The sequence below is a fragment of the Chenopodium album genome, chromosome 13 (assembly GCF_948465745.1).
Source record: "Chenopodium album chromosome 13, dcCheAlbu1.1, whole genome shotgun sequence".
Lineage (NCBI taxonomy): Eukaryota > Viridiplantae > Streptophyta > Magnoliopsida > Caryophyllales > Amaranthaceae > Chenopodium > Chenopodium album.
Genome location: NC_137846.1, coordinates 5,415,575 through 5,441,357, shown reverse-complemented (window position 1 = coordinate 5,441,357; position 25,783 = coordinate 5,415,575). Strand labels below are relative to the sequence as shown.

The window sequence follows — 25,783 nt, the reverse complement described above, 5'->3', positions numbered from 1 at the left end:
TTGATTTACTTTTAAAGATTTCAATTTTTAATCATGCTTTAGATATATCGTGTTAATTTTTCATTGTTAAATTGTATATTAGCATATGCTTACAAAGTTTGTCTACTTAATTTTAATAATTGTTTTGGCTTGGATAATGCCTCGAAATAACAATTAATTATTATATTTTAATTGCATTCTTGTAACAAAATTTTCATACCTTCGTAGATGAACAGTAAGAAAAAAAAAATCAAGATATGGCATAGCTCGTTGAATACATCTTATTTTTACTACTGGACACTTAATTTCGCGGGTTTGAGTTTTATACAAATTATAAATCTAAAATTTTTAAAATATGAGTGAATGACATATAATTGTGAAAAGATGTCACGTAAACATCCCTAAGACTTCCTTCATTTCTTTTTAGTTGCATCACTTTTCTAAATTAGAAGTTTTTATTAGTTGCATCATTTTTCCTCTTAGTTAATAAACTCTATATGACACTGCTATCACATTGGTCCATTTTTCTTATTCCCTCTCTCTCTCTCTTTCATCTAAAAAAATTGTCTACAAGTCTCGCAATTTGCAAAGTGATGCGACTAAAAAAAAAATTTGAGATAGAATTAAAGTCATGTCTATTAATTTGATAGATTGAATGCTTATTGATCTTTGTTTACAAAAGCTCCACTCAATCTTTTGCTTATATGGTTTTACCAATGGTATCCTGCACAATTTCACAAGCATTCAATTCTTTTTCACATACAAAGTCGCATGGACAATGATGTTAATGAGATTTGATCACAAATCTTCGGTATCACCCAAAACTTTATCAAGCATAGGTTGTGGTCCTAATGTGATTTTGTTAAACAAAACTTTGTCTTTTACACATCTTTTACTTGTATGATATTACAAGTGGTATCTTACACTATTTCATAAGCGCTCAATAAATTATGTAAATAAGAAGATATTAGTATTTTTATTTTTTTATTTGAAAATCGATACAAGTAACTTCCTAAAAGTATGGTAAACAAGAGTTGACTCAAGTGGTAAGCAACTTCATGTCGCTTTAGGGGGTGTCAGGTTCGAGTCTCACCGTATGCAGAAACCCTTGTTGGGAGCAGTGGTGGAGAGAGAAAGGGACAATGGGGGACAACTGTCCTAAAAAAAAACAAACAAACAAACAAACAATGAGCAAACTAGCTTACTATTGTCCACAAGAATGATTATCATATTTGCTTAATTGTTTAAATATGAATTTTTTTTTATTGTTGTATTTGCTTAATTGTTGGAATTTAAATTTTTTATTGTTATATATTGGCTTAATTGTTGGAATTTAAATTTTTTTAATTGTTATAATTGCTTAATGTTGATTGTTTATATCCCAATGTTAGGATGTTAAATCGTTTCTTAATTTCATATGTGATATGTATGATACGACAAGTGTTGAAAAAGCATACTCCGGAATTGAATAACACATGTCAAAAGTAAGTTGCGTAACCGATGAATGATTATTTGGTTGCTCTTATTGAGAAGAAAGTATTCCTACAAGTTTGCATTGAAAAAATAAAACATCGATCGTTTTGAAAATGAGAAGACTCAAATGATGCAATTGTAATTTAATTTTAAATTTTATGTATTTTCTTTCATCTTTTTTGAATTGTATGACTAAATATTTTGGATTTTTGAGTTGTAAAACTTTAACTATTAAATTATCTATGTATGTATTTTAATTTCTTCTTTAAAATTTTTTTGTCAAATCATGAGATGTTTAGTTGTCATCCCCCCCAATAGAAATTTTTGTCTCCGCCACTGGTTGGGAGACTCACCCACCATAAGCCATATGCGCGACTCAGGTTGGATTTGAATGTAGTCGGAGCTAAGCTTCGGTGAACCGGGTAGACATCCTTAAAAAAAAAAAAATCCTAAAAAAATATGGAAAAATCCTTTGTTTGGTTTGATGTAAAATGTTGTCATGAAAAATGAGTCTCAATTTTTCACTTTCCTTTGTTTGGTTTGTGGAGGGGTGGAGAATTACATCTTTAGACTATTTGTTTTGGTGGAAAACTTTTTTGTGAAAAATGATTTTCCTCCATCTTTTCATTTTCCTTTGTTTGTTTTGATAAGAGATAGAAAATAATTTTTCTAAAGGTGGAAAATTACACTTTAGAAAAAGAAAAACTGTTTTCCTTTGAAAAAGAAGGTATGTCACATTTTCCTCTCCACTCATTACTTCTCCTTATACTCTCCTCCCATCCTTTCTTTCCCTTTACTTTATTTTTCCTTTTCTCTTTAAGTTTTCCTCTAATCAAACAAACAAATAAAAACTTTCTTTAAAATCACGTTTTCTATTGATAGGGCTACAAACGATCCGGGCCGAGCCGAGTTTTAGTCTGTTCGAGCTTAGCTTGATAAGAATTATTTGTGTTCGAACTATCTTGAGCTTGAATGAGCTTTTAAAAATCTTGTTCGAGTTGGGCTTGTTAAAAATTTGCCTTGTTCGAGCTTTGTTCACGAACATACTCGTTTGCATTTCATGTTTAAGTTCGAGCTTGAACGGGTCTAAATCGGGCTTGATTAAATAAACGAGCCGAAATTTATCATTAAAAGTATGATTTAATTTCTTTCAAATTTTAACACATCCATTTTATTTTATATAAGATATTTATATTCTTTCTATAGAAAAAGGTAATGGCGGAGTTTTTATGCCTTTACATGATGAAATAATTAGCACATTTTACAAATATGTATAAATAAAAGATTTATAAATTTTTCAAGTTTTAATTAGCCGTAGAAAAACTTATAAATGGACTTAAACAAGTTGTTCATGAACGCTACCGAGTCGAACATGATGTTGTTCGAGTTGTGTTCATTTATGTGACGAGCTTAAAATTTTTGTTAAAGCTTGTTTGTTAGCTTAACAAACGAGTTTTGACCAAGCTTTGACCGAGCTTGTTCGCGAGTAGTTCACGAACGTATCGACTCATTTACACCCCTATCTATTGAAAAGTAATTTTTCATGACAATTGTTTTCCTTTAAAACAAACATAGCCTAATGTTGGAAAACCTTTTCCTTTACAAAGCAAGGAAACCACATTTCCCTCCCTCCTCTTTAGTTCCTTTTTTACTTCCCTCTCATCCTTCCTCACATTCTTAATCCTATTTTTTTATTTTTCTTGAACTTTCCTTGTATGCAAACAAATAAAGGAAAACTAAATTGCAATAGCGTTTTCCTTTAAAATGTTTTACATCAAATAAACGAGGCCTAATATGGTATTTTAAATACTATCTCTAAAAACTTAAACCAATTAAACTCGTTGATCATTCACGGCTGTAATTACATATCAAGTGCATTTTCAAAACTACACTCTCAATAAATAGAAGTATATTTATAAATTAGAATATGAAAAAGGCGGGAAAATCAAAGGAACCCCTCTAAACTAAACACACTCAACTCCTTTCAAAAAAAAAAAAAAAAACACACACTCAACTCAATTTCATAATCTCAATTTTTTGTTCTCCAACAAAACCCTAAACCTCGGTGCCGGCGACTCTCCGATGGCCGGAAACCGCCAAATTAGGGCTTTAAACGTGGCGGAGAAGCCGTCAGTAGCAAAAGCCGTCGCCGGAATTTTGTCAAGAAATCAACTTAGGGTTAGAGAAGGACGATCCAGGTACAACAAAATCTTCGAATTCGATTACACAATTCGAGGTCAACCTATTCATATGCTCTTCACTTCCGTCACTGGTCATCTAATGGAGCTCGAGTTTGATCAGCGGTATAAAAAATGGCATTCGTGTGATCCTAGTGACCTCTATCAAGCTCCCGTTCATAAAACTGTTCCTCAGGTTTGCCCCTGAAATCATCTAATTTAATTTAATTTGATTATGTGAATTCAGGTTGAGTGTGATTGTTTTTTGTTTGATTATATAGTTGGTTTTGAGTAGCATTTTGCAAAAAAGTGCGGATGTTAACTAGCTTAGTTGGTAGATGTTTTAAAAGGTTTCGAGTAGCATTGTGCAATATAACGCTGATGTTAATTAGCTTAGCTGGTTAAAATGTCAGGGTGGTACCGAGACTGTGGAACTGAATCTCGTCTAAATTTATGGCCTTTGTGGCTCCCTATTCATGAAAAAAAAAAAATAAAAATAGCATTGGTGTGTTTAATTTTAACTTTTGTTGGGTATGTGGAGTTTGCAACTCTTGGATTTGAAAGGTATGTGTGGCAATTGTTCTATAGTGGGGCTTTTATAGGATACGAGTTAGACAGATTATTTGGAATTCTTGATTCAGACAGTATGTAGGTTTCGGCCTTATGAGAATTAGGATGAATTTAAATCGGTTTTAGTTATAGACAGTTGGTATGATATGTGTAGAGGTATCCTGCCTTGTTCAACTTTTGCTCTAAGTTATGCTTCCATAGTTCTCTTAACTTATGTAATTCTAGGACGAATGGTTAATAATCATAACTGTTGTTTATGATTTAGGACAAGTTGGATATCAAGAGAACACTGCAACAGGAAGCAAGGGGCTGCCAGTGGCTCATACTGTGGCTTGATTGTGATAGGGAAGGAGAAAATATTGCGTTTGAGGTAATTGAGGTTTGTGCAGAAGCTAACCCCAACTTGAATACATGGAGGGCTCGCTTTTCTGCTTTGATTGACAGGTATGAACCTACATAATATGTTCCTTACAGGGATTTATTATACCATGGGGTTTAATCTAATGGATTGTCATCTTGGATTTATTAGGGATATCCATGAAGCAGTACAGAACCTTGTTCGACCAAATCAATCATTTGCCGAGGCTGTAGATGCAAGGCAGGTTTGTTTCTTTGTGTATTTCTTTCAAACTTCAATGTTTTGTAAATTCAATGTTATACAGATTTTCAAATGCTTTAGGGTATGTTTGGCCAAGGTCCTGTAAGACAGTTTCTGTTTCCTAGAAGTAGTTTTCTAGAAACTGTTTCTAAAGAAACACTTGTGGTAAACATATTTGTTTGGCCACAAAATTTTAGAAGTGCTTTTGAGAAATAAAAACAATTTTACATTGTTTGGCCTATTATAATATGTCCAAGCAAATGAAGAGTAATGTTTATTGGATAAAAAGCGATTAATATTTATCTGATAAATGAAGATTAATTACAAATGAAGATTAGTTTTAGTTGATAAATAAAATGAGTATTCATCATGTCATTTTTTTTTCTTTTTTTTTTTTTTATAGAAGATCCATTAATTTTCTCACAATTCTGATCTACTTTTCCCCTGCTAGTGCTGCTACTCTATGCCATTATTACCACCCACCACCACGGCACCATTACTAATGAATCTCTAATGTTGTTCTTAAGTCTGTCACTTGTTAAAGTTTAATCCATAAATTAGAAATCCATCCTAAAGATATCTGAACTTTTATCTGATTCATCAATCCCCCCACCCTCCGATCCTCTACTTGTGTACCAATTTCGCCACCACAATCTCCATTAGACCGGCGAATGGTAATTCTTCGGGGTCGTTTTAGCAGCAGATATAGAGCATGTACTTGTGGACAAATCTATGGAGACAAAAGATGGAGGAGAGAGAGGGGGAGGAGAGAGAGACCAGAGGACTTGATTTTATGTGAGGATATATGGTCCTTTTAACCATTTATGAGGGCATATTGGTCGGCAAAAAATTTCATTTAATGCCTAAATCTCCTCCCCGGGAAACTGAACCAAGAAGCTACAAATAGTAGCTTCTACTTCAACAACTTACTTTTCTTTGCAGCGGGCTTCTCAAGAAGCTAAAGTTACTTTTGTAAGTTACAATGTTTGGCCAAGTTTCTCCTTCTACCCCTCAGAAGCTCTTTGAGAAGCCAGGCCAAACAGGCACTTATTCATTTGTGTGTGTGTGTGTTTTTATTTATTTATTTATTATTTTTTTTGTGTTATTGGAAACGTGAGTGGGTGGAATTGAAGCATGTTGTTGAACGACTTGTACCTGTTTGCTGGCCTTCCTATATATTTCTGCTTGGGCAAGGGCTTGTAGCTCTTTTACTGGTTGTTGACTTGCTGTGTTGCGAATCAATTGAACACATAACGAAAGAGTTAGAAAGAATTAACTACATGCTGATATTGGAATGAAGATTATAAAGTTTTTTCTTTACATCCGGACATACATAGTGAACAGTCTAATGACATGTATGCCTGTGAGCCGTAGTTGCAGATTCTGGACTGGCTTTCTTTTTTCTCCCCCTTGTTTAATCGGGGGAGCCAGACTTATGTGAAGTTCAAACTCAAAACTCTTCTTGTTTTATATGACCTTCATAATAACTACTGTTTGGTTGAAATTGCCAAGTAATACATTTGGGTCATTCTCGTAGTGGTCCTTTTTTTTTTTTGTTTTTTTTTTTTTTGGTTTGCTTGTAGCTTCTCTCTATACCCTTTTACAGGTATTATTTTCATTGCTTCTGCAGGAGATAGATCTACGTATTGGTGCTTCTTTCACCAGGTTCCAGACAATGCTTCTTAAAGATGCTTTCAACTTCAATATTGCTACTGAGGACAGAAGTCTTGTTTTAAGTTATGGTCCATGTCAGGTAGTGCCACCTGTTGCTGCATTAACTCATCCCTATTCCATTGGTCATCTTGCATGTATGCATGTCCTTTTGTCTACCTCCTCTTCTCCCCTTCTTCCTCTCCCTCTCCTCATTTTCTTTGACATAGAAGCTCTCTTGTCATTTGTAGTTTCCAACACTTGGCTTTGTTGTGGAAAGGTATTGGGAAATACAAGCACATGAACCGGAAGAGTTTTGGACTATCAATTGTTCTCACAACTCAGAGGAAGGAATTGCAAATTTCAGTTGGATGTAAAATTTGTCAGCATCTCTCTAGTTCTGTCATTCTGTGTAAAATTTTTAACTATTAAAGATTAAATCTTGAACTGTTTTACAGGCGTGGCCATATGTTTGACTATACCTGTGCAGTCATCATCTATGAGATGTGTGTTGAGGAACCAACTGCTACTGTGAGTAAAATGATTTTAATTGGCTTACATAGCAAACTGTTTAGAATTAAGTTGCAATCAACAGTTTCAAGAGCTGATTTTTCACAAAATGCTAATGCAGGTTACAATGGTTAGACAGCAGGAAAAACTAAAATATCCTCCTTACCCATTAAGTACAATTGAACTTGAAAAACGCGCGTCACGATATTTCAGATTGAGTTCCGAACGCACCATGAAGGTATGTATGGCCAGGAGTACTGTTTATCATAATTGATCTTAGAAGAAATGTATTGTCAAAAAATATTTCAATCCTGCTAATTTAAGAGATTAGAGTAGCAATACTGCAAACTTAATATAATTTACAGAAATGGCCGGAAAATTTTGAAGGATTGTCTGTTAACTCAGTAATCAAATATTTTTTCTAGATTTGTTTTATTGTTCGTGGCATAGTTGAGTAATGGGCTACTACTAATTGTAATAATTTCAACCTTTTATTTTATAACTTTCACTACTATAATATTACATACATATTTTTTATATTGTGCACGCATGGCGTGCAATATCTTAGCTTGTGGGCTGAATTTGTTTTTGGTCGCTGTATTGCTGATGACATTTTACTTTACTACTAGCTAATATTTCCATTAATCTTTATCACGACCACTATGTCAAGAAGGCATTTGCACATTACATCCAATTTACTACTACATAGAATTAAAAATATAGGTGCACTCAAATACTTAACTGAATGACTTGCTTGTCTCTTTTTCTTTGGACAAAGTTTTCTGGTTTGAAATAGGATCCCTGGTAATAATCTTGGCTCACGAGCTCCTTAAGGCTTATGCTGTACACTTTTTGTTGGCCTGCCTAAAATTCCATTATCTTTTTATTCAGATGTAAACTTCCCCATATTCTTATTCATTTTGAATCTTTAGTCCCTGAAGATTTACTAACATATCCACTCTGCTATAAATGAGTGCTTTCTTGGCTGCTTTGGTCTTAAGTGTGGATGTGCAAGTTCAAAGTCATCTTAGAACTTTACAATTTTTTAGTCTTACCAACGTATTATGCTGTATCATGGACCATCGAAAGGGTGAAGTAAAACATGTATGCTAGATTACCAAAAATTTCTGCTTGTCTTCTCAGGTGGCAGAAGAGCTATACCAATCTGGTTTCATTAGCTATCCTCGAACCGAGACTGACTCTTTCTCGGCTAGGACTGATCTGCATGTTGGTAACTCTGATCTATCTTTTTACTTATTATTAAGTCATCATTTCTCACTAGAAACGGGAGCCTTGGCGCACCGGTTAAGGTGTCGCTGCGTGACTTTGAGGTCATGGGTTCAAGTCCTAGGAGCGGCCTCTTGTCAAAATTGACAAGGGAAGGCTTGCCCCCTATACACCCTTGTGGTGGGACCCTTCCCCGGACCCTCGTCTAGCGGGGACGCCAATGTGCACCGGGCTGCCCTTTTTTTTTTTTTTTAATTTTTATTTTTGTTTCTCACTAGAAACATGACATCTTTGTATGCACCAACCTATTGTTTCTTTATCTTGCTTTGGTTTCTGCAATTTTGATTTTGTTTATGAATTATTATTGTTTCTCACTAGAAACATGACATCTTCATATGCACCAACCTATTGTTTCTTTATCTTGCTTTGCTTTCTGCAATTTTGATTTTGTTTATGAATTGATTTGATATTTTAAACCTTCATAATTTAGGCAATTGTGCAAGAACAACAAGCACATCCAGTATGGGGTACCTATGCACAACGGTTATTGGACCTTGAGGCAGATCTTTGGAAAAATCCTGGAAGTGGTGGCCATGATGACAAAGCTCATCCACCAATTCATCCAACAAAGTTTTCTGCTGGGGAGTCTGGATGGAGCCAGGACCACAATGTTAGTTCTCCTATATTACCTTATTGTTTGAAATTGTATTAGTAATCTCATAATAAATTGCGTGCACTGATTTTAAAACTTGCCTTTCACTATTCTCAAAAATGTGAATGTTAATGTGTAATTATTTATCTCATATTAAGGGTGGCTTTGAAGCTTTATTATTTATTTAAATAAATTATTCTGATTTTTGGGTGCTCCCATGTTTGCAGAATGTATATGAGCTGGTTGTTCGCCATTTCCTGGCTTGTGTCTCACAGCCAGCTGTGAGCGCTGAGACTACGGTAGAGATTGATATAGCTGGTGAAATGTTTTCTGCATCTGGAAGAGTGATACTTGCTGTAAGTTTGTGGTTCAATTTTCTTTAAAATATCTAGACCTAGATACAAGGAATAGCTTTAAAAATGATATCGCCAGCTTGCGCTTCTAGTTACTAGCAAGAAGATAAAGCCGCCATTCTAGGCAATAGGTTACGTTTGGATGCTGTAATTGCCTATGAAACTTAGTTTTGTTAGTCCTTCTCAGATTGTTTGTAGTTTATAGAGCCCGAAGTTCATTCAAATAAACATTGTTGCCTCTTTCTTATTGATGTAATTGGGAGATTAATTTTTACCTTCACAAGATGACAATGATTAATTAAAAGTCTTATGCCACGTTTGCTTTTATTTCCCCTCCTCCTTTTAAAAATCATATTTAACTTTGGCCTTAAAGTGTTCAGGGCACCTTGGTGAAGTTGTTATGTTTTAGTGTTTTACTCCCTCTGTTATTTTAATTGCCTTAGTTTGGATTGATGCACTATTTACATTATCCACTTTGACCAATGCTGTGGGTATTTGTTGGAAGCGTCTCAATATATAGTTTTCGGAAATCAATTTTTTTTTTTTACTCATTGATAATAAAAAAAAATTACTCCCCCAGTATCTATTTAAGTGCATCACTTGTTGAGTTGTTGGTGCACAAAGTTTTAAACATTTGTAATAAAGTGGGTATTTTAATGTGTAAGTGGATGAAATTGACAATTATACATATTGCTATTAATTGAGTGGGAGGTTATTTTATTCTAAGAATGATAATGTGAGTATGTGTCGGGATCATGGGAAGAGAGAAATAATACAGAATATCAAGTGGGGTTAGTGGGAGGAAAGATAAATTATAAAATATAGAGAGATAGTTCCATGTAAGGAAGTGATGCACTTATTCAGATACGACCATTTAAAATTAGTAATTCACTTATTCAGATACGGAGAGAGTTGTTCAAAGTTCTGCTATGACATACATGCATAGAGAGATTACATTTGTGTAACACATATTCCCTCTATTTTCTTTTGATTTACACATTTGTTTTTTCACAATTTTCAATGCACATGTTTAATTGTCAATATTTTTAATTTTGTGTTATAAAAAATTAAAAGTTACTTTTTGGAAACTGCATATTAAGAAGATATAAGCAAGACACCCCATGTGATTATGTTTTTTTTTTGGTCGTATATTAGTGAGAATTTGTAGTCAAATTTTGAACACTTTTAACCGAGATTACAGTAAAAGGGTAGATCTTTCGGAAACAGGAGTATAGTAAAAGAGAGCGTAGTTTGGTGGCTTGGTGCTAGAGAAAGTATTTTGACTCTTTGTGTTGAGCTTGGTAACTTATGCTGACCTACTATACCATATTCGAATAATCCGTATCCTGGCAAGGGCCTCTAATGCTATGTTGAGCATACTTAAATCTTACTGATTTGATTGGTGATGTAGGCATGTTTGTATCTACAAGCAATATTTTTTCAACTCTTTTCATGTAAATTTTGGTAGGTAGCTGGAATGTGGTATGAAGACACTTGTCTTGATTATGATATTGACTATAATTTTTCTTTCACTACTAACTTGTCTTTCTTGCTTTGCAGAAAAATTATTTGGATGTCTATCGTTTTGAAAGTTGGGGAGGTTCTATGATTCCAACTTATATGTTTGGACAACAGGTTTGCTCTTCAATCTTCACCAGATACATCTCAAAGTCTTCCTGCATTTATATCAACTATTTTTTAGGTTCTTTCATGAACATTGTTAACATGGCTGAATGATGTTACTTCGAATGATTAATAGATCAATCATTAGATTTGCTGTATTGTCCACAGATTGGTGGGATATTTTTCCAGCTTATTTATCAATAAAAAGATGAAATATTGATGAGAATTAAGATACACTTGAAGTAGGTGACTTTGGATGGAGATTTGGATAATAATTTGATGAGTTTTAAATTATTGCTTTGTATCTCGATGGTATGGAGTGTTTGTCAGGAAGAAGAAAATTTTCATCCTAAATATGGCATTATGTTAATTACTACGTATTTACTTTGGTGTTGTTGGGCTATAGAAGCCTAGGAGGAAAAGTAGCTTTTCAAAGAGTAGTGAGCCTTTTATGAAAAGCTGTTCTTAGGATGATGTTGAAAGTCTTGGTTACATTAGCCCAAAAAAGACTGCATGATCAGTTTTTCAGGGGTGATGTTAGAAAGGGTTTCCCTACCTTGTAAGACTGTAGGAGCAATATTGAAGCTAAATGATTTTAATTTTCATTAAGTAAGTTTGTTTGAGCACTCTTAAGAAAATAAATATGAAATTTGGTAGTTTCATATTGTCATGCGGTTGAAAGGTATTTGTCATTTTGATTCCCAAGGAGGATTGTCATCTAGTTCATATATTTATTTTCAAGCACCATGGCTTATGCTTAAGGCTCTTGCCAAGAGGCAGCTAGATATGTTGTGATTCCAAGAGAGGAGGTATGAGGGGAATTCTTATTGCTTTATCTTTTTGAAAGAAATTCAAGGTTCAAGACCTTTCTTATCGTATTTTTATGATAATATTTTTGTGAAAGGTGATAAGAATTAGATTGACAGATGTTTGTAAACTGATTTGAGTCAGCAGTCATTGGAATAATTAAGATGCTTAGTACTCTCATGGGTCCATTAGTAATGGGTTCGGCTTCATCTTCTATTTTGATATTAGGCAAGGCTAGGGAATTTTACTCAAGCTCTTCACCTTCTAGTGATGAGTTGCATTCAACAAGAATCCCATTCCGTCGTAAGATCTTTGTTAGTTCTGTCTCCAATCTTGTCTCCAATTGTTACGGGAGTCTGGTGACTAAAAGATTTCATGAGAAGAAAGGTCATCAGTTTCCCATTACAATCTTTCCCAGGATGGTAATTACTCCCTATGCCCTTTCTTCTCACAAAATCTGCCGGTCACTAATTATCACTGAAATGAATTAAATGGAAGGAAAAAGAAATAATAATTCATAACCAAATTAAAATGCTTAAATTTCCAATAAGAAAAATTTCAAACTGTTATGTTTAAATATTAGGCGCCTAAAATAATATATTCAACGTTAGTGGTAATGATATCTAACCCAAAGCTCCCATAACAATGATTGGAGCATCAGACATTTATACCTCTAAGAATAATTAAGGGCAACAGTACAAACTGAATCAGAACTAGTTGTGACAATTATTGTGGTGCAGTAGAGTCGCTTTAGGAGATCATATTCGATCCTTTCTAACTGTTCATTTCATGATAGGAACAAAATCATTTAATTTAATGACTATTGGAAGTTGTTATATCTTATATGTCTATCCACCAATCAGGCAACCAATGGTGTTAAGAAATGGTTTCCACCTTTATGTTACCATGAAGATGATTACTTGAGATTTTCTTTTGCAGTTTACTCCAACTATGTTGACTTTAGACTCAGGAGTGACCAGACAACCGCCGCTCTTAAGTGAAGCTGATTTGCTGAGCTGCATGGATAAAGTGTGTGAGATTTATAGTTAAACTTATATACGTTAAATCTATTTCAATCAATCAATCAATCAATCAAAGCCTTAATCCCAAAAGTGGGGTCGGCTAACATGAACCAAATTTGATTATTCCGTGTAGTCATCAACATAAATCTTTCTCCTCCATCCCTTACGATCCAAAACTTCATCCTCACGTAAATCCATGCACTTCATATCCTTCCTCACTCCTTCCAACCAAGTCATCTTTGGTCTCCCTCTTCCTCGTTTAATCCCTCCATGGTCCCACTCTTCCACTCTTCGCACCGGTGCACCCTCGGGTCTCCGTCTTACATGTCCAAACCAACGCAGACGATTTTCCCTTAATTTATCTACAATGCCCGCCACACCTACTTTCTTGCGAATAACCTCATTTCTGATTCTATCTCTTAAAGTGTTTCCACACATCCACCTTAACATGCGCATTTCCGTAACCTCCATCTTTTTAATATGCTCTTTCTTAGAAGCCCAACATTCTGTACCATAGAGCAACACTGGTCTTATGGCAGTCCTGTAGAATTTTCCCTTCAACTTTAAGGGAATGCTGCGGTCGCATAACACTCCCGTGGCCGCTCTCCATTTAAGCCACCCTGACTTAATCCTGTGGGTCACGTCTTGATCAATGTCACCATTCTTCTGGATGATCGACCCTAGGTACTTAAAACATTCACTCATGGTCAAATCCTTTCCATCCAAACTCACCACTTCATTGCTTGTCCCCCTCTGAGTGCCAAAACGACATACCAAATATTCAGTCTTACTCCGACTTAGCTTAAACCCTCTAGATTCCAACCTTTGCCTCCATTGCTCCAACTTGACATTAACCCCATCCTTAGTCTCATCCACCAAAACGATATCATCTGCGAACAGCATACACCATGGAACCTCATCTTGAATTGGTCTAGTTAATTCATCTAGAACCGTTGCAAAAAGAAAAGGGCTTAATGCAGACCCTTGATGCAATCCGATTGTAATAGGGAAATCTTTTGTCAACCCTCCGCATGTCCTCACATTTGTTGACACATCCCGATACATATCCTTAACTAGGTCTACATACCTTCGTGGGATACCTTTCTTCAACATTGCCCACCAAAGTATCTCTCTTGGCACCTTGTCATATGCCTTCTCTAAATCAATAAAGACCATATGAAGATCTTTCTTCTTTACCCTATAAAACTCCATCATTTGTCTTATCAAATGGATTGCCTCCATAGTAGATCTCCCAGGCATAAAACCAAATTGGTTATCTGAAATGCTTGTGCATGCCCTCAACCTTTGTTCAATCACCCTTTCCCACAACTTCATAGTATGGCTCATAAGCTTAATTCCTCGATAGTTAGAACAATCTTGAGCGTCTCCTTTGTTTTTATAAACCGGGACCAAGGTGCTCTTCCTCCAATCTTGTGGGATCCTTGTAGCCGTCCATATCTTGTTGAAAAGGTTTGTTAACCAATCAATACCAATCTTACCCAAACACCTCCACACCTCTATCGGTACCCCATCAGGGCCAACCGCCTTCTTAGGTTTCATCTTCCTCAGTGCAATCTCCACCTCTACTCTCCTAATCCTTCGCACATACTCCATGTTGATTTCTTCATCACTCATAGAGGTATCTCCTATCACAACTCCATTACTTCCATTAAATAATTCATCGAAGTACCCCTTCCACCTGTCCTTGATGCCCTCCTCTTGCACTAGGACCATTTGGTTCTTATCTTTGACACACTTCACCATGCCAATATCCTTCCTTGCCTCTTGTCTTCTCTTTGCCATCTTATAAATGATCCTTTCTCCCTCCTTGGAATCAAGCTTTTCATAAACCTCCTGATATGCCTTTTCTTTTGCTTGGCGAACAGCTGCCTTTGCCTTACTCTTAGCCTCCTTATACGCTGCAAAGGTTTCATCACTCCTACATTTTCCTAAGGCTTGATAGCATTCCCTTTTTTGCTTAATTACTGCTTTCACCTCTTCATTCCACCACGAAGTATCTCTCTGTACCGAAGTTCTTCCCCTTACTTCCCCTAAGACCTCTTTGGCCACTCTTAGGAAACAGTTCTTCATTCGTAACCAAGTCTTGTCCGGATCCACCTCTCCATCCCAATCCGCTTCTTCAATTACCTTTTCTGTAAAAACCTTAGCTTTTGCATCCCTTAGGGTCCACCATCTTATCCTTGGTTCTTCTTGTCTAACTTTTTTCTTCGCCTTCTCTTTCAGACGAATAGTCATTACCAATAGCCGGTGTTGGGTGACCACACTCTCCCCTGGGATAACCTTACAGTTTATGCAACTTTGTCTATCTATGCTCCTTGTGAGCAGGAAGTCTATTTGAGTTGCATTTGCTCCATTCCGAAAAGTTATCAAGTGTGAATCCCTCTTCTTAAACCAAGTATTAGCCAAAATTAAATCATATGATTGGGCAAAATCCATAATAGCTTCACCACCGGCGTCCCTCTGCCCATACCCAAAACCTCCATGGACACTCTCATAGCCATCTCGGCTCGCCCCAACGTGCCCATTTAGATCCCCTCCAATATATAACTTCTCTGAGTGGTGGACACCCTGCACCACCTCGTCTAGGTCCTCCCAAAATTGTCGTTTCTCTTCTGCATCTAAACCCACTTGGGGAGCATAAGCACTGATAACATTCACAATCTCCTTGCCACATAGCAACTTCAGCCTTATCAACCTATCGTTCTTCCGATAGACCTCGATCACCTCTTTTGCCAACCTCTCATCGAGAACCACACCAACTCCGTTCCTAGCTCCACCATTCCTTGTTCTGTGGCTCGTTTCTTGCCCAACATACCATACCTTATACCCCAAAACCAAGCCTCGAGCTCCTTCTCCTGTCCATCTTGTCTCTTGGAGGCACATGATGTTCACGCGTCGTCTTTTCATTACTTCTACCAATTCTGCTGATTTTCCCGTAAGAGACCCCACATTCCAAGAACCAATCCGCAAACTAAATTCTTTTCTCCCACGCTCCCTCCTGATCCCAACTCCAAGCCCTTGATTAATAATGTTAAATCTATTTGTTAAATCTATTTGTTGATTAATAATGTTAAGTGCTGTATATTTATTCTTAATCAGTAATTATGCATCATGGCTTTCATATAGGCAGGAATTGGTACTGATGCAACCATGCATGATCACATCAAGAAGCTGTTAGATCGTTTCTATGCTACGAAAGATGCAAATACTCGTTTTTCGCCTACTAATCTTGTGAGTGATCTTTACCTTACATTTTTTAATTATTGGATTGGTTGCTTCTTGCTTGACCTATATCATTTTCTCTCAATCTCCTTTGCTCTAGTTGTTTGCAAAATCCAGCTACTCTTATCGCTATCAAAACTAATTTTCTTATTTTTGAATGCCTAGATTAAGAGTGGAAATCAGTGCTGTGGCTTTTATTTAAAATCTTATATGTACTTTATATTTAATGCTTATTATGCTTTGGAGTTTTTGTAGAATCATTTTCCTGGTCATGATACAGGTGGGTTTGGGGGAAACAATTGGGAACTGGTTTCCACAACAAACTCTTAGGAAAGCAGTTATTAAGATTATGCTGGGGTATTTGTTTGGATCAGATACTAGAGCTACTTACAACGACATGTGCGTGATTGGTGTTGCTATGTATACTATCATAAGCTCTATAGTTACTATGCAAAATGTATCCTAATGGTTAGAGCACCCTCGTTTTTGTAAGTGAAAGCGTGAGTTTGCTATCTTGCTTCCATGCTCATACCAGAAGCTCATATGTGCGAGATTTGTACTGTCTGATGGGATTAGTGTTACTAGATTAAAACATATTAATGGTTTTATTTCTTTCCAGAGCAGTTCATCTTATACCTTGCTTGATGATTACGTATTTGCATTATCATGCCAATTTCTAGCATATAACTTTCCTGAGCTTTCTTTTATATTTTCATTTTCTATACTTGCTGGCCTGTTTAAATCAGGCTTGGTTTGGTTTGTTTTTCCTTATTTGTGTATATGTTACTCTTTCTAACCTCATCTATGTGGAATATTCCTCCTAAGTAGCTAGTAGTGAATTTTTGGGTTATTCAGAAATAGGTAAACAAGTGTCTTCCAACTTTTGCTGACAATTCAGTATATGCTTTTTAATTATCTAATATTTTCAACACAAAGATTACTTTATTAGGAAAATAGGCTTTCTGTTAACTTTTTCAGGTTCTTTGATTTTCAGCTTTTAATTATTTCGAATTTTATTTTTCTTTCAGGGCGAATCATTGGTTATGGGATATGATGACATGGGGTAAGTCAATTGCTCTCACAAGTTTCACCCACCATCTACAAGAATGTCTAATTTATATACCTAGTCTCATCTTGAGTCTCTTGGGGATAGGGACTCCCTTGTTTATACCTTGTTGAAACTGAGTAAATTAAAAGTATAAATCATTTACCCCCTTGAATGACAGAAGATCAAATATTGGTTCCTATTGTTATTGTTGCTGTATTTACCCACTCAGACTGCTTTTGTAAGAGAAGAATTATAAATCTCCACTCCCATCCCCTACTAGAAGTCTAGAACTCCTTTGTCTAGGAAATTAAAAGAAATTCTAAACATATGTTCACCGACTACCATGGGACCATGCAACCACCTTTGACCACCTTATTCTCCATCGTATTTCCACCCACTTCCACCTCTCTACTGGCTACTAGCCCACCCCTTGCAAGTTACAGCTAGTTTACTTTGCCATATACTGTATTACCAAAGATGCTAAAATGAGGATTTTATGGTTGTGGGTGAGACCAGTGATGACAGCCAGATTTCTTGGCCGCAATGCTTGATGATGAGTATGGTGGCGCAGTTGGGGTCTAACACATTCACTGATGATGTAGGATTATTCATCTATTGTTTCGTTCTTGGAACATTGTTAAATGATTAAATCCCTTGCTATTCCTCCTAAAATGGTGCCCCCTTACATGTTTTAAGGTTGGTTCTAGTTATTCTTCTTACCTCCCTTTTGGTAGGCTATAAATGGTCGTGATAGTGATCATTTTATTTGGGTCTTGTAGGCTCTTGTGTTCGATTCTATGGAAACACTTGTCTGTCCCAACTTTTTTCTTCAAATTTTTTCCATTACCATCTAGCACCACTTTGGAGTTGGTATAGAGTGGTAATGAACATTTATGAAGAAAACTACATGTTTGGGGGGTGGAGTCCCATAATGGGCTTTTCCATGTGACTTTAATCTCAGAAAACATATATATTCATCACTATTACCATCATTTATTATCTCCTACTAACGGGCTGTAAAGTTTGATACCTAATTCAATAGATTTTGGTGGCAAAATGCATTCAATCCATGGTTTCCTAGTTCCTACTCTCTTTTCTGATGTTAAATTGTCCATCCCTGTTTCTTGTGTTTTCGTATTCAGATATGAGCTCTGGAAACCTTATCTCAGATCCAAGATGGAGGATGATATGAGGGCTGTTAGCTTAGGAACCAAGAGAAAAGCAGAAATTTTGGCTTCATGTTTGCAAGAAATGAAAGCTTGTTTCTTAGATGTAAGTGTCTGTGACCCTCAAATAAACAGCATCTGTATGCCTTTGCACCATTTCATTGAACATTTTGCAATTTATGATGTGTGTTAATGTGACTTTTTCATATATAAATTTTGAATTTTGGTTCTTTTTTGAGGGAATTTGCAGGCTAGGGTGAACAAAGTTAAACTCTTTGAAGCCATGGAAATATTTTTTGACAGGTACAACCTACATACGAAAAAGTTGGTTATACTTTGACTATGTAGAGTAAAGGAACATCTATATTGCAGTTTATTGTCGAGTGCACTATGTTTCTTATTTAGTGCTATATCTTAACAATTACTACTCTCTTATTTGTCAATGCAATATTAATTAAATTGTGGGTTGGTCTATGACAGGTTACACTTATATTGTCTGATGAAAGGAGTATTCCTCAAGTTGGTGTCCTGGCTTTAATTTTTTTTTTTTTTCTTCTTCCCTGTAGAACTAATAGATCTGGGGCAGAAGAGCAGCAGACAATTGGTGGTGTTGTTCGCCGCTGTGGTCTTTGCCAACAGGCTGATATGGCACTGAAACGCAAACCTGTGAGAGATCAAAGAATTATAGCTTTTTTAGGCATAGTTTGTGTTCAGATTGTACTTTTCCCCTTTATTTTCAGGACGACTTTACTTGTGTTTTGCAGTGTTTCACTAAATCACTTTGAGTGGGATTTGACAATTAAAGAAATAAAAAAAATGCGTGCAATTTATTCTATCACATGTATGGAAATGGAATGAATCCGTGAAAGGACGGGCATTGGTTTGTGCCACTTACCCTGAACCCTTTCATGGTTGCATCGAGCATGCCATATAAATGTTTTTAACAGAAGGCAGTGCATTACATTGCCCTTGCAAGCCTTGATTTGACATTTTTTTTTTTTTTTTTTTTTTTTTTTTTTTTTTTGCTTTTAGCTAGTTTTGCACTCTTGTGATGTTTAACGTATACCCACAACCATCAATGTCCTTATGGGATGATATTGTGTGTGATTCTGATATGATCTAATATGCGTTCCTTTTAAGTCACTTGGATTGCTTTTTCACTATAGAGGCTTTGTCAGCTGCTAATAGGATTAAGGATTGCTGATTTGAAGATGGCAGCTTTTACAGAATAAAATATCAATTTTGTTTATTCACTGTTTATTTCTTATATGCAGGATGGAAAATTCATGGTTTCGTGCTTGGCCTTTCCTCTGGTAATTATGTTTTGTATGGTGGTTGAAATCTTGAATATTTCCATTTACTTATTTAAATTAGTGAACTTGAATCCTGGAACTGAATCAACTGATCATACTATCATAGTACAAGTGTTCTTTTCTTTAGTTGCACGGTAATTGTCTAACTAAGTGGATCTTTGTCATTGTTGCATATATTCTTGTGACCGTACTTTTTTGTCCGGCTCTAGCAATTTACCAATTCATGGAAGAGCCTTAAAGATACCAGTAAGGTTGGACATTTTGACCCCTGGACTGCACCATATTTAAATGGCTGCCTCTTGTCTTAGATTCATGGTATGGTTTGAATTGGCTTTGTTTTCTTTGTCTTGAAGGCTTGAGGTTTTGATTATCCACACTCACTACTTCATTAATCTAGGCTTGTAGCTCATTGGAGTCTGTCAATAAGCTGCCATAATTCCCCTTCCCGCATATGCCCTGTCCCTTTATGTTTTTCACACTTTCATAATATGATGTCTCAAGATTAACACTTCTTTTTAGGATATAAAAATCACCTTTAATTTTCTTTTTTTTTTAAAAAAAAAAAAAAACCTTTTGGGCACAAAATTTAATTGACGTCTGTTGTATTTCTTACTCCGTAAGATTGCCGCATGCTTTACTAGTCCACTTTGCGTTTATTTTTTATTTTTATTTATTTTAAATATTTTAACTATCCCATGCTATTCCTGGTCTATATTATTGCCGCAATATTTGTGCCAAATCCTATTTTGAAATATAAAAAGGCTTCTTGGCAGAAGAGGAGTGCCAAATCCTACTGTGAAACATAATAAGGCTTTTGTAAAAAGAGAGGTGCCAGCCAATATCATTTTTATGAGTACCAAAATCTTTTCTTAGAAGGGAATCAATATTCTGTGTTCTGTACTTGCTCTTCAAACTTGAACCTTTTATCACGATCTTTCATGATTCTTTCTTGTTGCTATATTGTTGCTTTACTCATCCATTATGGAGATTTTGTTTCAGGCAAGTACTAATTGGACTTTGCTGCAATTTGCAGTGTAGAAATGTTGTTTGGCTACCTGGATCTATATCAGAAGCAACTGTGACCTCTAATATATGCAACTTGTGCTCTCCAGGTTGTTATAAATTTTGACTTCTGTAGCCATGTATGGTCAATTGGGAGATTGTATAGGCTGTAGATCCTTAGTACTCCAATTTTTTTTTTCACCTTATTGAGGGCTACCTTTTTAGTTTTCACATTTACACAGTGTATCACTAATCACATATTGCATCCAGGTCCATTGTTCTTAATACAGTTCAAGTTTCGGCGGTTGGAAATTCCTCCAAATTACAGTGTGGATCATTTAGGTACTTTTTATGCCAAGATATTTTGCAATTTATTTTTTCTGTTTTAGGTGGTGGTCCTTCATCACATTAAGCTTAGGGAGATACAAACCCTTACTACTTTCAGGAGAAGAGCGTACACTGGAAAAAACCATTTTTTTGGAGCAGAGGGATGATGGTGTGGGGAGGAGAACTAGTCTCTTATTTAGATTGCACAAGAAGAGAGAAAGGAAGGATTGCCTTTTCCTTATTGAAAGGATTTGATTTATAAAAAGAGAAGGGATATGGATCTCTACTATTCCTTGCCTTCCATAATTGAACATAACTATGTTTCAAAATAGTTAATTTATAAATTTCCTCAGTTCACCTCATCCAAAAACACTGTAACTGGACTAACTGATATGTTGCATACTACCTATGTTTCAAATTATTTGCAACGATTAGACATTTTCTACTCACATTTTATGTCAAATCGTTGCAAATAATTTGAAACGGAGGTCGTATATTTATTTATCATTATCAACTTTAAACTAGACCTTAAAAAAAAATTTGGAACCATTGTGAATACTAATTCAGAATATCCTCCCAGGCTGTGTTGGTGGATGTGATGACACACTCAGACAGTTAACAGAAATATGTGGAACTGGTCCTCACAATCTTTCTGGGACATCTGGTATGTTGTCTCTCTTAATATTGCTATATTTAAGGTTGATTATTCTTCCTAGAATTAAGAATGCCAGTAGGTTCTTCTACAATACAATGCTCTACAGTTTACTGTTTGTGCTGTACTCGTTGTCTCCAAAGATTTTCAAGTATTGGAAACAACTTTTTCTTATAGAAATAAGGCTGTATACATCTGACCCCTCCCTCTCCTACCCCAATCCTGATTTGGGTGGGAACCTCTATTAGGGTAGTTGAGTTGGTGATGATTATTAGTCACTTTTAGCTATTTCAACGGAAGATTACACAATAACTTGTGATAATAATTTTTTTTTGAAAGTTTAATGGACATCCTTGCATCATCCCCTTGAAATTCCTTATGTTTTGTGCTCTTGCGTGCAAGAATGTATTACACACATAAATGGATTTAAATAATCTTTGGAACTGTTTGTGTCAGGGGGGGGGGGGTGTTGAGAGGATTGGATGGATAGGGAGGAATTATCTAGAAACTCTTGCTTCCTGCTTTCCCATATAATCTGTGGTTATCAGACTGTTTTCTTTCCATTTAGCTGCAGTGCGAGGACAAACTCCAACCACCACTTCTGCAAGAAATATGGCAAGTAATGTGCAGCGTGGTGTCTGCTCCCACTGTGGACAGACAGGCCATAGTTCGAATGATTGCCCTTCCCAGGTCTCAACATCTGGACGTGCTAGGTCTCGAGCAACAAATCACACTGATGGTATGGTGATTGTATTACTATTCCACTCCCCTTCTTCAAGCTTTTAAGGCTGTACTGATCATGCTTTTCTATTGCCAGCCAAACTTATATGGAGTCTGTAGTTAATGACTAGATATCCTCACGGCTTGTCTTATAATATTTGGTAAACATAGCATTCTCTTCTTCCTGGATGGCTAGTCCAATAAAAAGGATCTTGTGGTTAAAAATTTGCGGAGTGATGACAGTTTTCTGGCTTTGTTTACATCAAGCTTTTTACAACTTCACTGTGAGACTAGTTTATTAGCTTTCTGGACCAATGCATCAGGGCATTTGAAATTGCTTTTTTCAGGTGTCAAGAATTTGGAAGTTGATCTTTGTTGCTTTTATATTTTTAATGCTTTTATATTTTTCATGTGGAATGATGACAGTTTTCATCATTGTTGACAGTATAAATTCGTACACCGTACTATTCTCGTAACTAATTAATGAGAACAAAATAATTATTTCCTTTGTCAATAGGCTCAATCTGTAATTGCAAAATAATTAAGCAAGAAGTTATTAGGGAAATTATGAACAAAAACAATGACTAATGAATGTCAAATTTAGTGATAGAAGTCTATTTTCTCAAGTTTTAAGGGTCTATTCATAATTGTGCTTTCATATAGTTTAATGTCTTGAATGTTCTTAGGATCAACTTTTGCTAATGTGGATATGCATAAACTGTTTCCTGACTTTACTCTGCTGTTACAGAGAGTTCCTCATTATCATGTAGTTCGTGTGGAGAACCCTGTGTATTGCGAACAGCAAATACTACAAATAATAGGGGCCGAAAGTTTTATTCATGTCAATCTCAGGAGTGCAGATTCTTTGTGTATGTACCGAATCTCAAATTTGTGCTTAAGATTTTCTTTTTTTCCTGTTTTTTTTGAATGGTGAGTTCCTGAACCTGCCTTGTCCCCAGGCCCAGTGCCCCGACCAAGACCCGTTTTTCCCTTCAAGCATTATTTAGACGGTATGGGCGTGTGGCTGTGTTAGTACTTCTGTGTAAATAACAGCTGCCTGTTTTTATTACCTCATAGGCCTTAAGCAAGTTGCCCACCAAGATTTGGTTTGTAGGAGTCTCATATGCAGCCCTATTTTTATGTAGATTCTTATTTCAGAATGTTGTTGACTTGTAAATTTTGTCCAAACCGGATATTTACAAGAATATATGCAAAGTTGCAAACCACTAGGTACATCACAGTGATCACACTGTAGGTTTTTGCTCAAGTACAATGTAGTTGTCAAAGCCAGCTATCCAGCTCTATGCATACACCTTAATGTTTTTCTATTACCTGAAATCAGATGGGAAGATATGGTTGACGGTGGCGGTGGAGGACAGAATGCTTTGCATACCAATGGAAGAGGCTCAAATGCTACATATGCTAGACGGGGTGGTCGAGGTAGGGGGCGCCGTGGTGGGGGTCGTGGAAGTGATACGACTTTTGTTTCAGCAACAGGTGAACCTGTATCCGGAAGAAGATGCTTTACTTGTGGTGATCCATCTCACTTTGCAAATTCTTGTCCAAACCGTGGCATATAGGTTGTGTTTATCCGAATAATCACTGCAGTTAGATCATACATCCTGTAACTACTTATCCAATATTCTGTGTATAAAGTGTAATCCAAAATTACTGGCAAATCTGTGATTCAAAATTATATCATGTACACTCTATGCTTATAATATATTATAGTTGAAGGGTTAGCTTATAATCCTGTTGCCTTGTTTCCAACTTGTGAGAGTCAAGAAAAAGTGGGAGGTAAATTGCTTCTCAGATATCAACATGATCAACCTAACAGAAGAACTTGCAAACAACTTATGTCCGAGCTGGTAGACACTCATATAAGTCATTTTGTAAGGAAAGAGTCGCAGACAACTTATGTCCAAGCTGGTAGACACTCATATAAGTCATTTTGTAAGGATAGAGTCTGTTTTGACATCGTCATCTAACCATAGTGATAGTAGGGATATTATTTTGGCACTATTTATTAGTAGGGTATTGAAATTTTTGATAAGTAAGCCAAAATTAATTTTTAAGGTGTCAAAATTATTTAGGGGATACGATGCAAATTTAACAACCAATCTTATTCTACTACTACAGAACATTGAAGTATCAACGAGGGGTGACCTGACCTGGAACCGAAACCTGCTCGGAATCGCAGGTTTTAGAACCGGAACCTGTAGATCAGGTTCCGGTTTCGGGTAATAAAAAAGGGAACTTGTTGCAAGAGGTTCCGATTACGGGTAACATAATTTTGGACCTGGAACTTTTAAGGTACCCTGCTAGTATAGGTTCCCTATAGGGTACATGAAACTAGAACCTATTATTTAAGCCCAAGTATAAAAGCCCTAATCAAAATTGTATAAAAGCTGTCACCTACCTCTCTCCCTCCTTTTATTCATTTTTCATGTTACTAGGCCTGTCACTAGGGCTGACATATTAACCAAGATTTTCTCCTACACTTGTGAAAGAATTATGTCTTCGATAAGTGCAATTACTAGATATATCAAGGATCACTATTATGGAGATAATAAGTTCATTCTATAGGGTCGTCAATATCTGGTGCTAGATATGATAATTGATCTTTGGGTTAGTTAAATAGCCCAAAGCCTTATAGAATGGATCCTATGAGGTCACACAACAAGGGTATTGGGTTAAGCAAGTAAGAGGCCCATTAATGGGCCTCATGAGCAATTAACTAATCATGAATTGGATTGGGCTAGCATGGTTAGATTGGAATTAGGTTTTGGGCTTTTGACATGGGCTCTTATTTAGAGATGAGATCTATAAATAAGATCCATGCCTAGGGTTTGTAGTAAGCAGTCATAATTCACACACTGTGAATTTTGACATCAAGGCAACCAATCCCAAAACCCTAATTCTCTCTCTAACTCACGGCTCTCCCTCTCCCCTCACGTATGTACGGTCGCCCCATAGGTGGTGGTTCGTGGTGGTTATCGTGGTGGTTATTGGTTAGTTTGTCGCTCTTCTCCGTAGAAGGTCAATTGAAGGTTTCAATTGCAACTAACTAGCATTAGTGGAGGTCTTAACTTGTGCCCGTGGACCAAGTAGAGGAATCACGCTTGGGGTATCTCCCTTTATTCTTGCTCGATCGCACGTGGAATCACGCTTCAAAGGTACAATTATTTGTTCTTTATGTGTTATGCATTAGATCCTTGGATTAGGTACTGTATGAATATGATTCATGTTATTTCCGCTGCGTAGTACCTATAAAACCCTACAACTTGTTCTGTCACTAGGGCTGAGATATGGCGAATAACGAGGGTGTTGATGATTCTGCTATTGGGAAATTGAGGGAAGAATCCGAAGAGCTTAAAAAGCAAATTATGGAATTCCAACATGAAATGTCAATTATCAAAGAGAAGAATGCTGAAATTTCCAAAATTGAAGCTAAAATTTCTAAAATTGAAGCTCAAATTTCCAAGATTTCAAAAATTGAAGCTGATATTTTACATATTCAGCAAAAAAATTTCAACTTGAATGCTGGTTTGGAATCTGAGTTTGGAGAATCGAAAAGCCAGCTAATTGCATTCGGTTTAAAAATAGTCTTTAGAGTTGAAGAAAGTTATGGAATACACTGAAATTTTAGATAACAAGAAAACTGAGATTAC

The 25,783-nt window shown here is 36.1% G+C and overlaps 1 protein-coding gene across 1 annotated transcript; it reads left to right on the top strand.

Moving 5' to 3' along the window:
* Positions 1–3,534: 3,534 nt before the first annotated feature.
* On the top strand, positions 3,535–23,843 carry LOC145576076 (DNA topoisomerase 3-alpha-like). The gene is made up of 24 exons (XM_081633864.1): positions 3,535–3,825; positions 4,465–4,643; positions 4,729–4,801; positions 6,428–6,550; positions 6,699–6,820; positions 6,906–6,978; positions 7,079–7,195; positions 8,101–8,184; positions 8,675–8,854; positions 9,064–9,192; positions 10,750–10,824; positions 12,559–12,648; positions 15,789–15,893; positions 16,913–16,947; positions 18,075–18,204; positions 18,349–18,401; positions 18,665–18,764; positions 19,373–19,411; positions 20,445–20,523; positions 20,684–20,755; positions 21,321–21,404; positions 21,961–22,131; positions 22,861–22,981; positions 23,455–23,843. Exons 1-24 carry the CDS (start codon positions 3,535–3,537, stop codon positions 23,690–23,692), a joined length of 2,763 nt encoding a protein of 920 aa, XP_081489990.1. The 3' UTR covers positions 23,693–23,843.
* The last annotated feature ends 1,940 nt before the right edge of the window (positions 23,844–25,783 follow it).

What these genes read in the sequence shown, in the direction of transcription:
- LOC145576076 (XM_081633864.1), top strand. Translation starts at nt 3,535, where the DNA reads ATGGCCGGAAACCGCCAAATTAGGGCTTTAAACGTGGCGGAGAAGCCG. An exon ending in ATTGCAAATTTCAGTTGGAT is followed by an intron (nt 6,821 to 6,905) that starts GTAAAATTTGTC and finishes ACTGTTTTACAG; the next exon opens with GCGTGGCCATATGTTTGACT. An exon ending in CAATCTTTCTGGGACATCTG is followed by an intron (nt 21,405 to 21,960) that starts GTATGTTGTCTC and finishes CTTTCCATTTAG; the next exon opens with CTGCAGTGCGAGGACAAACT.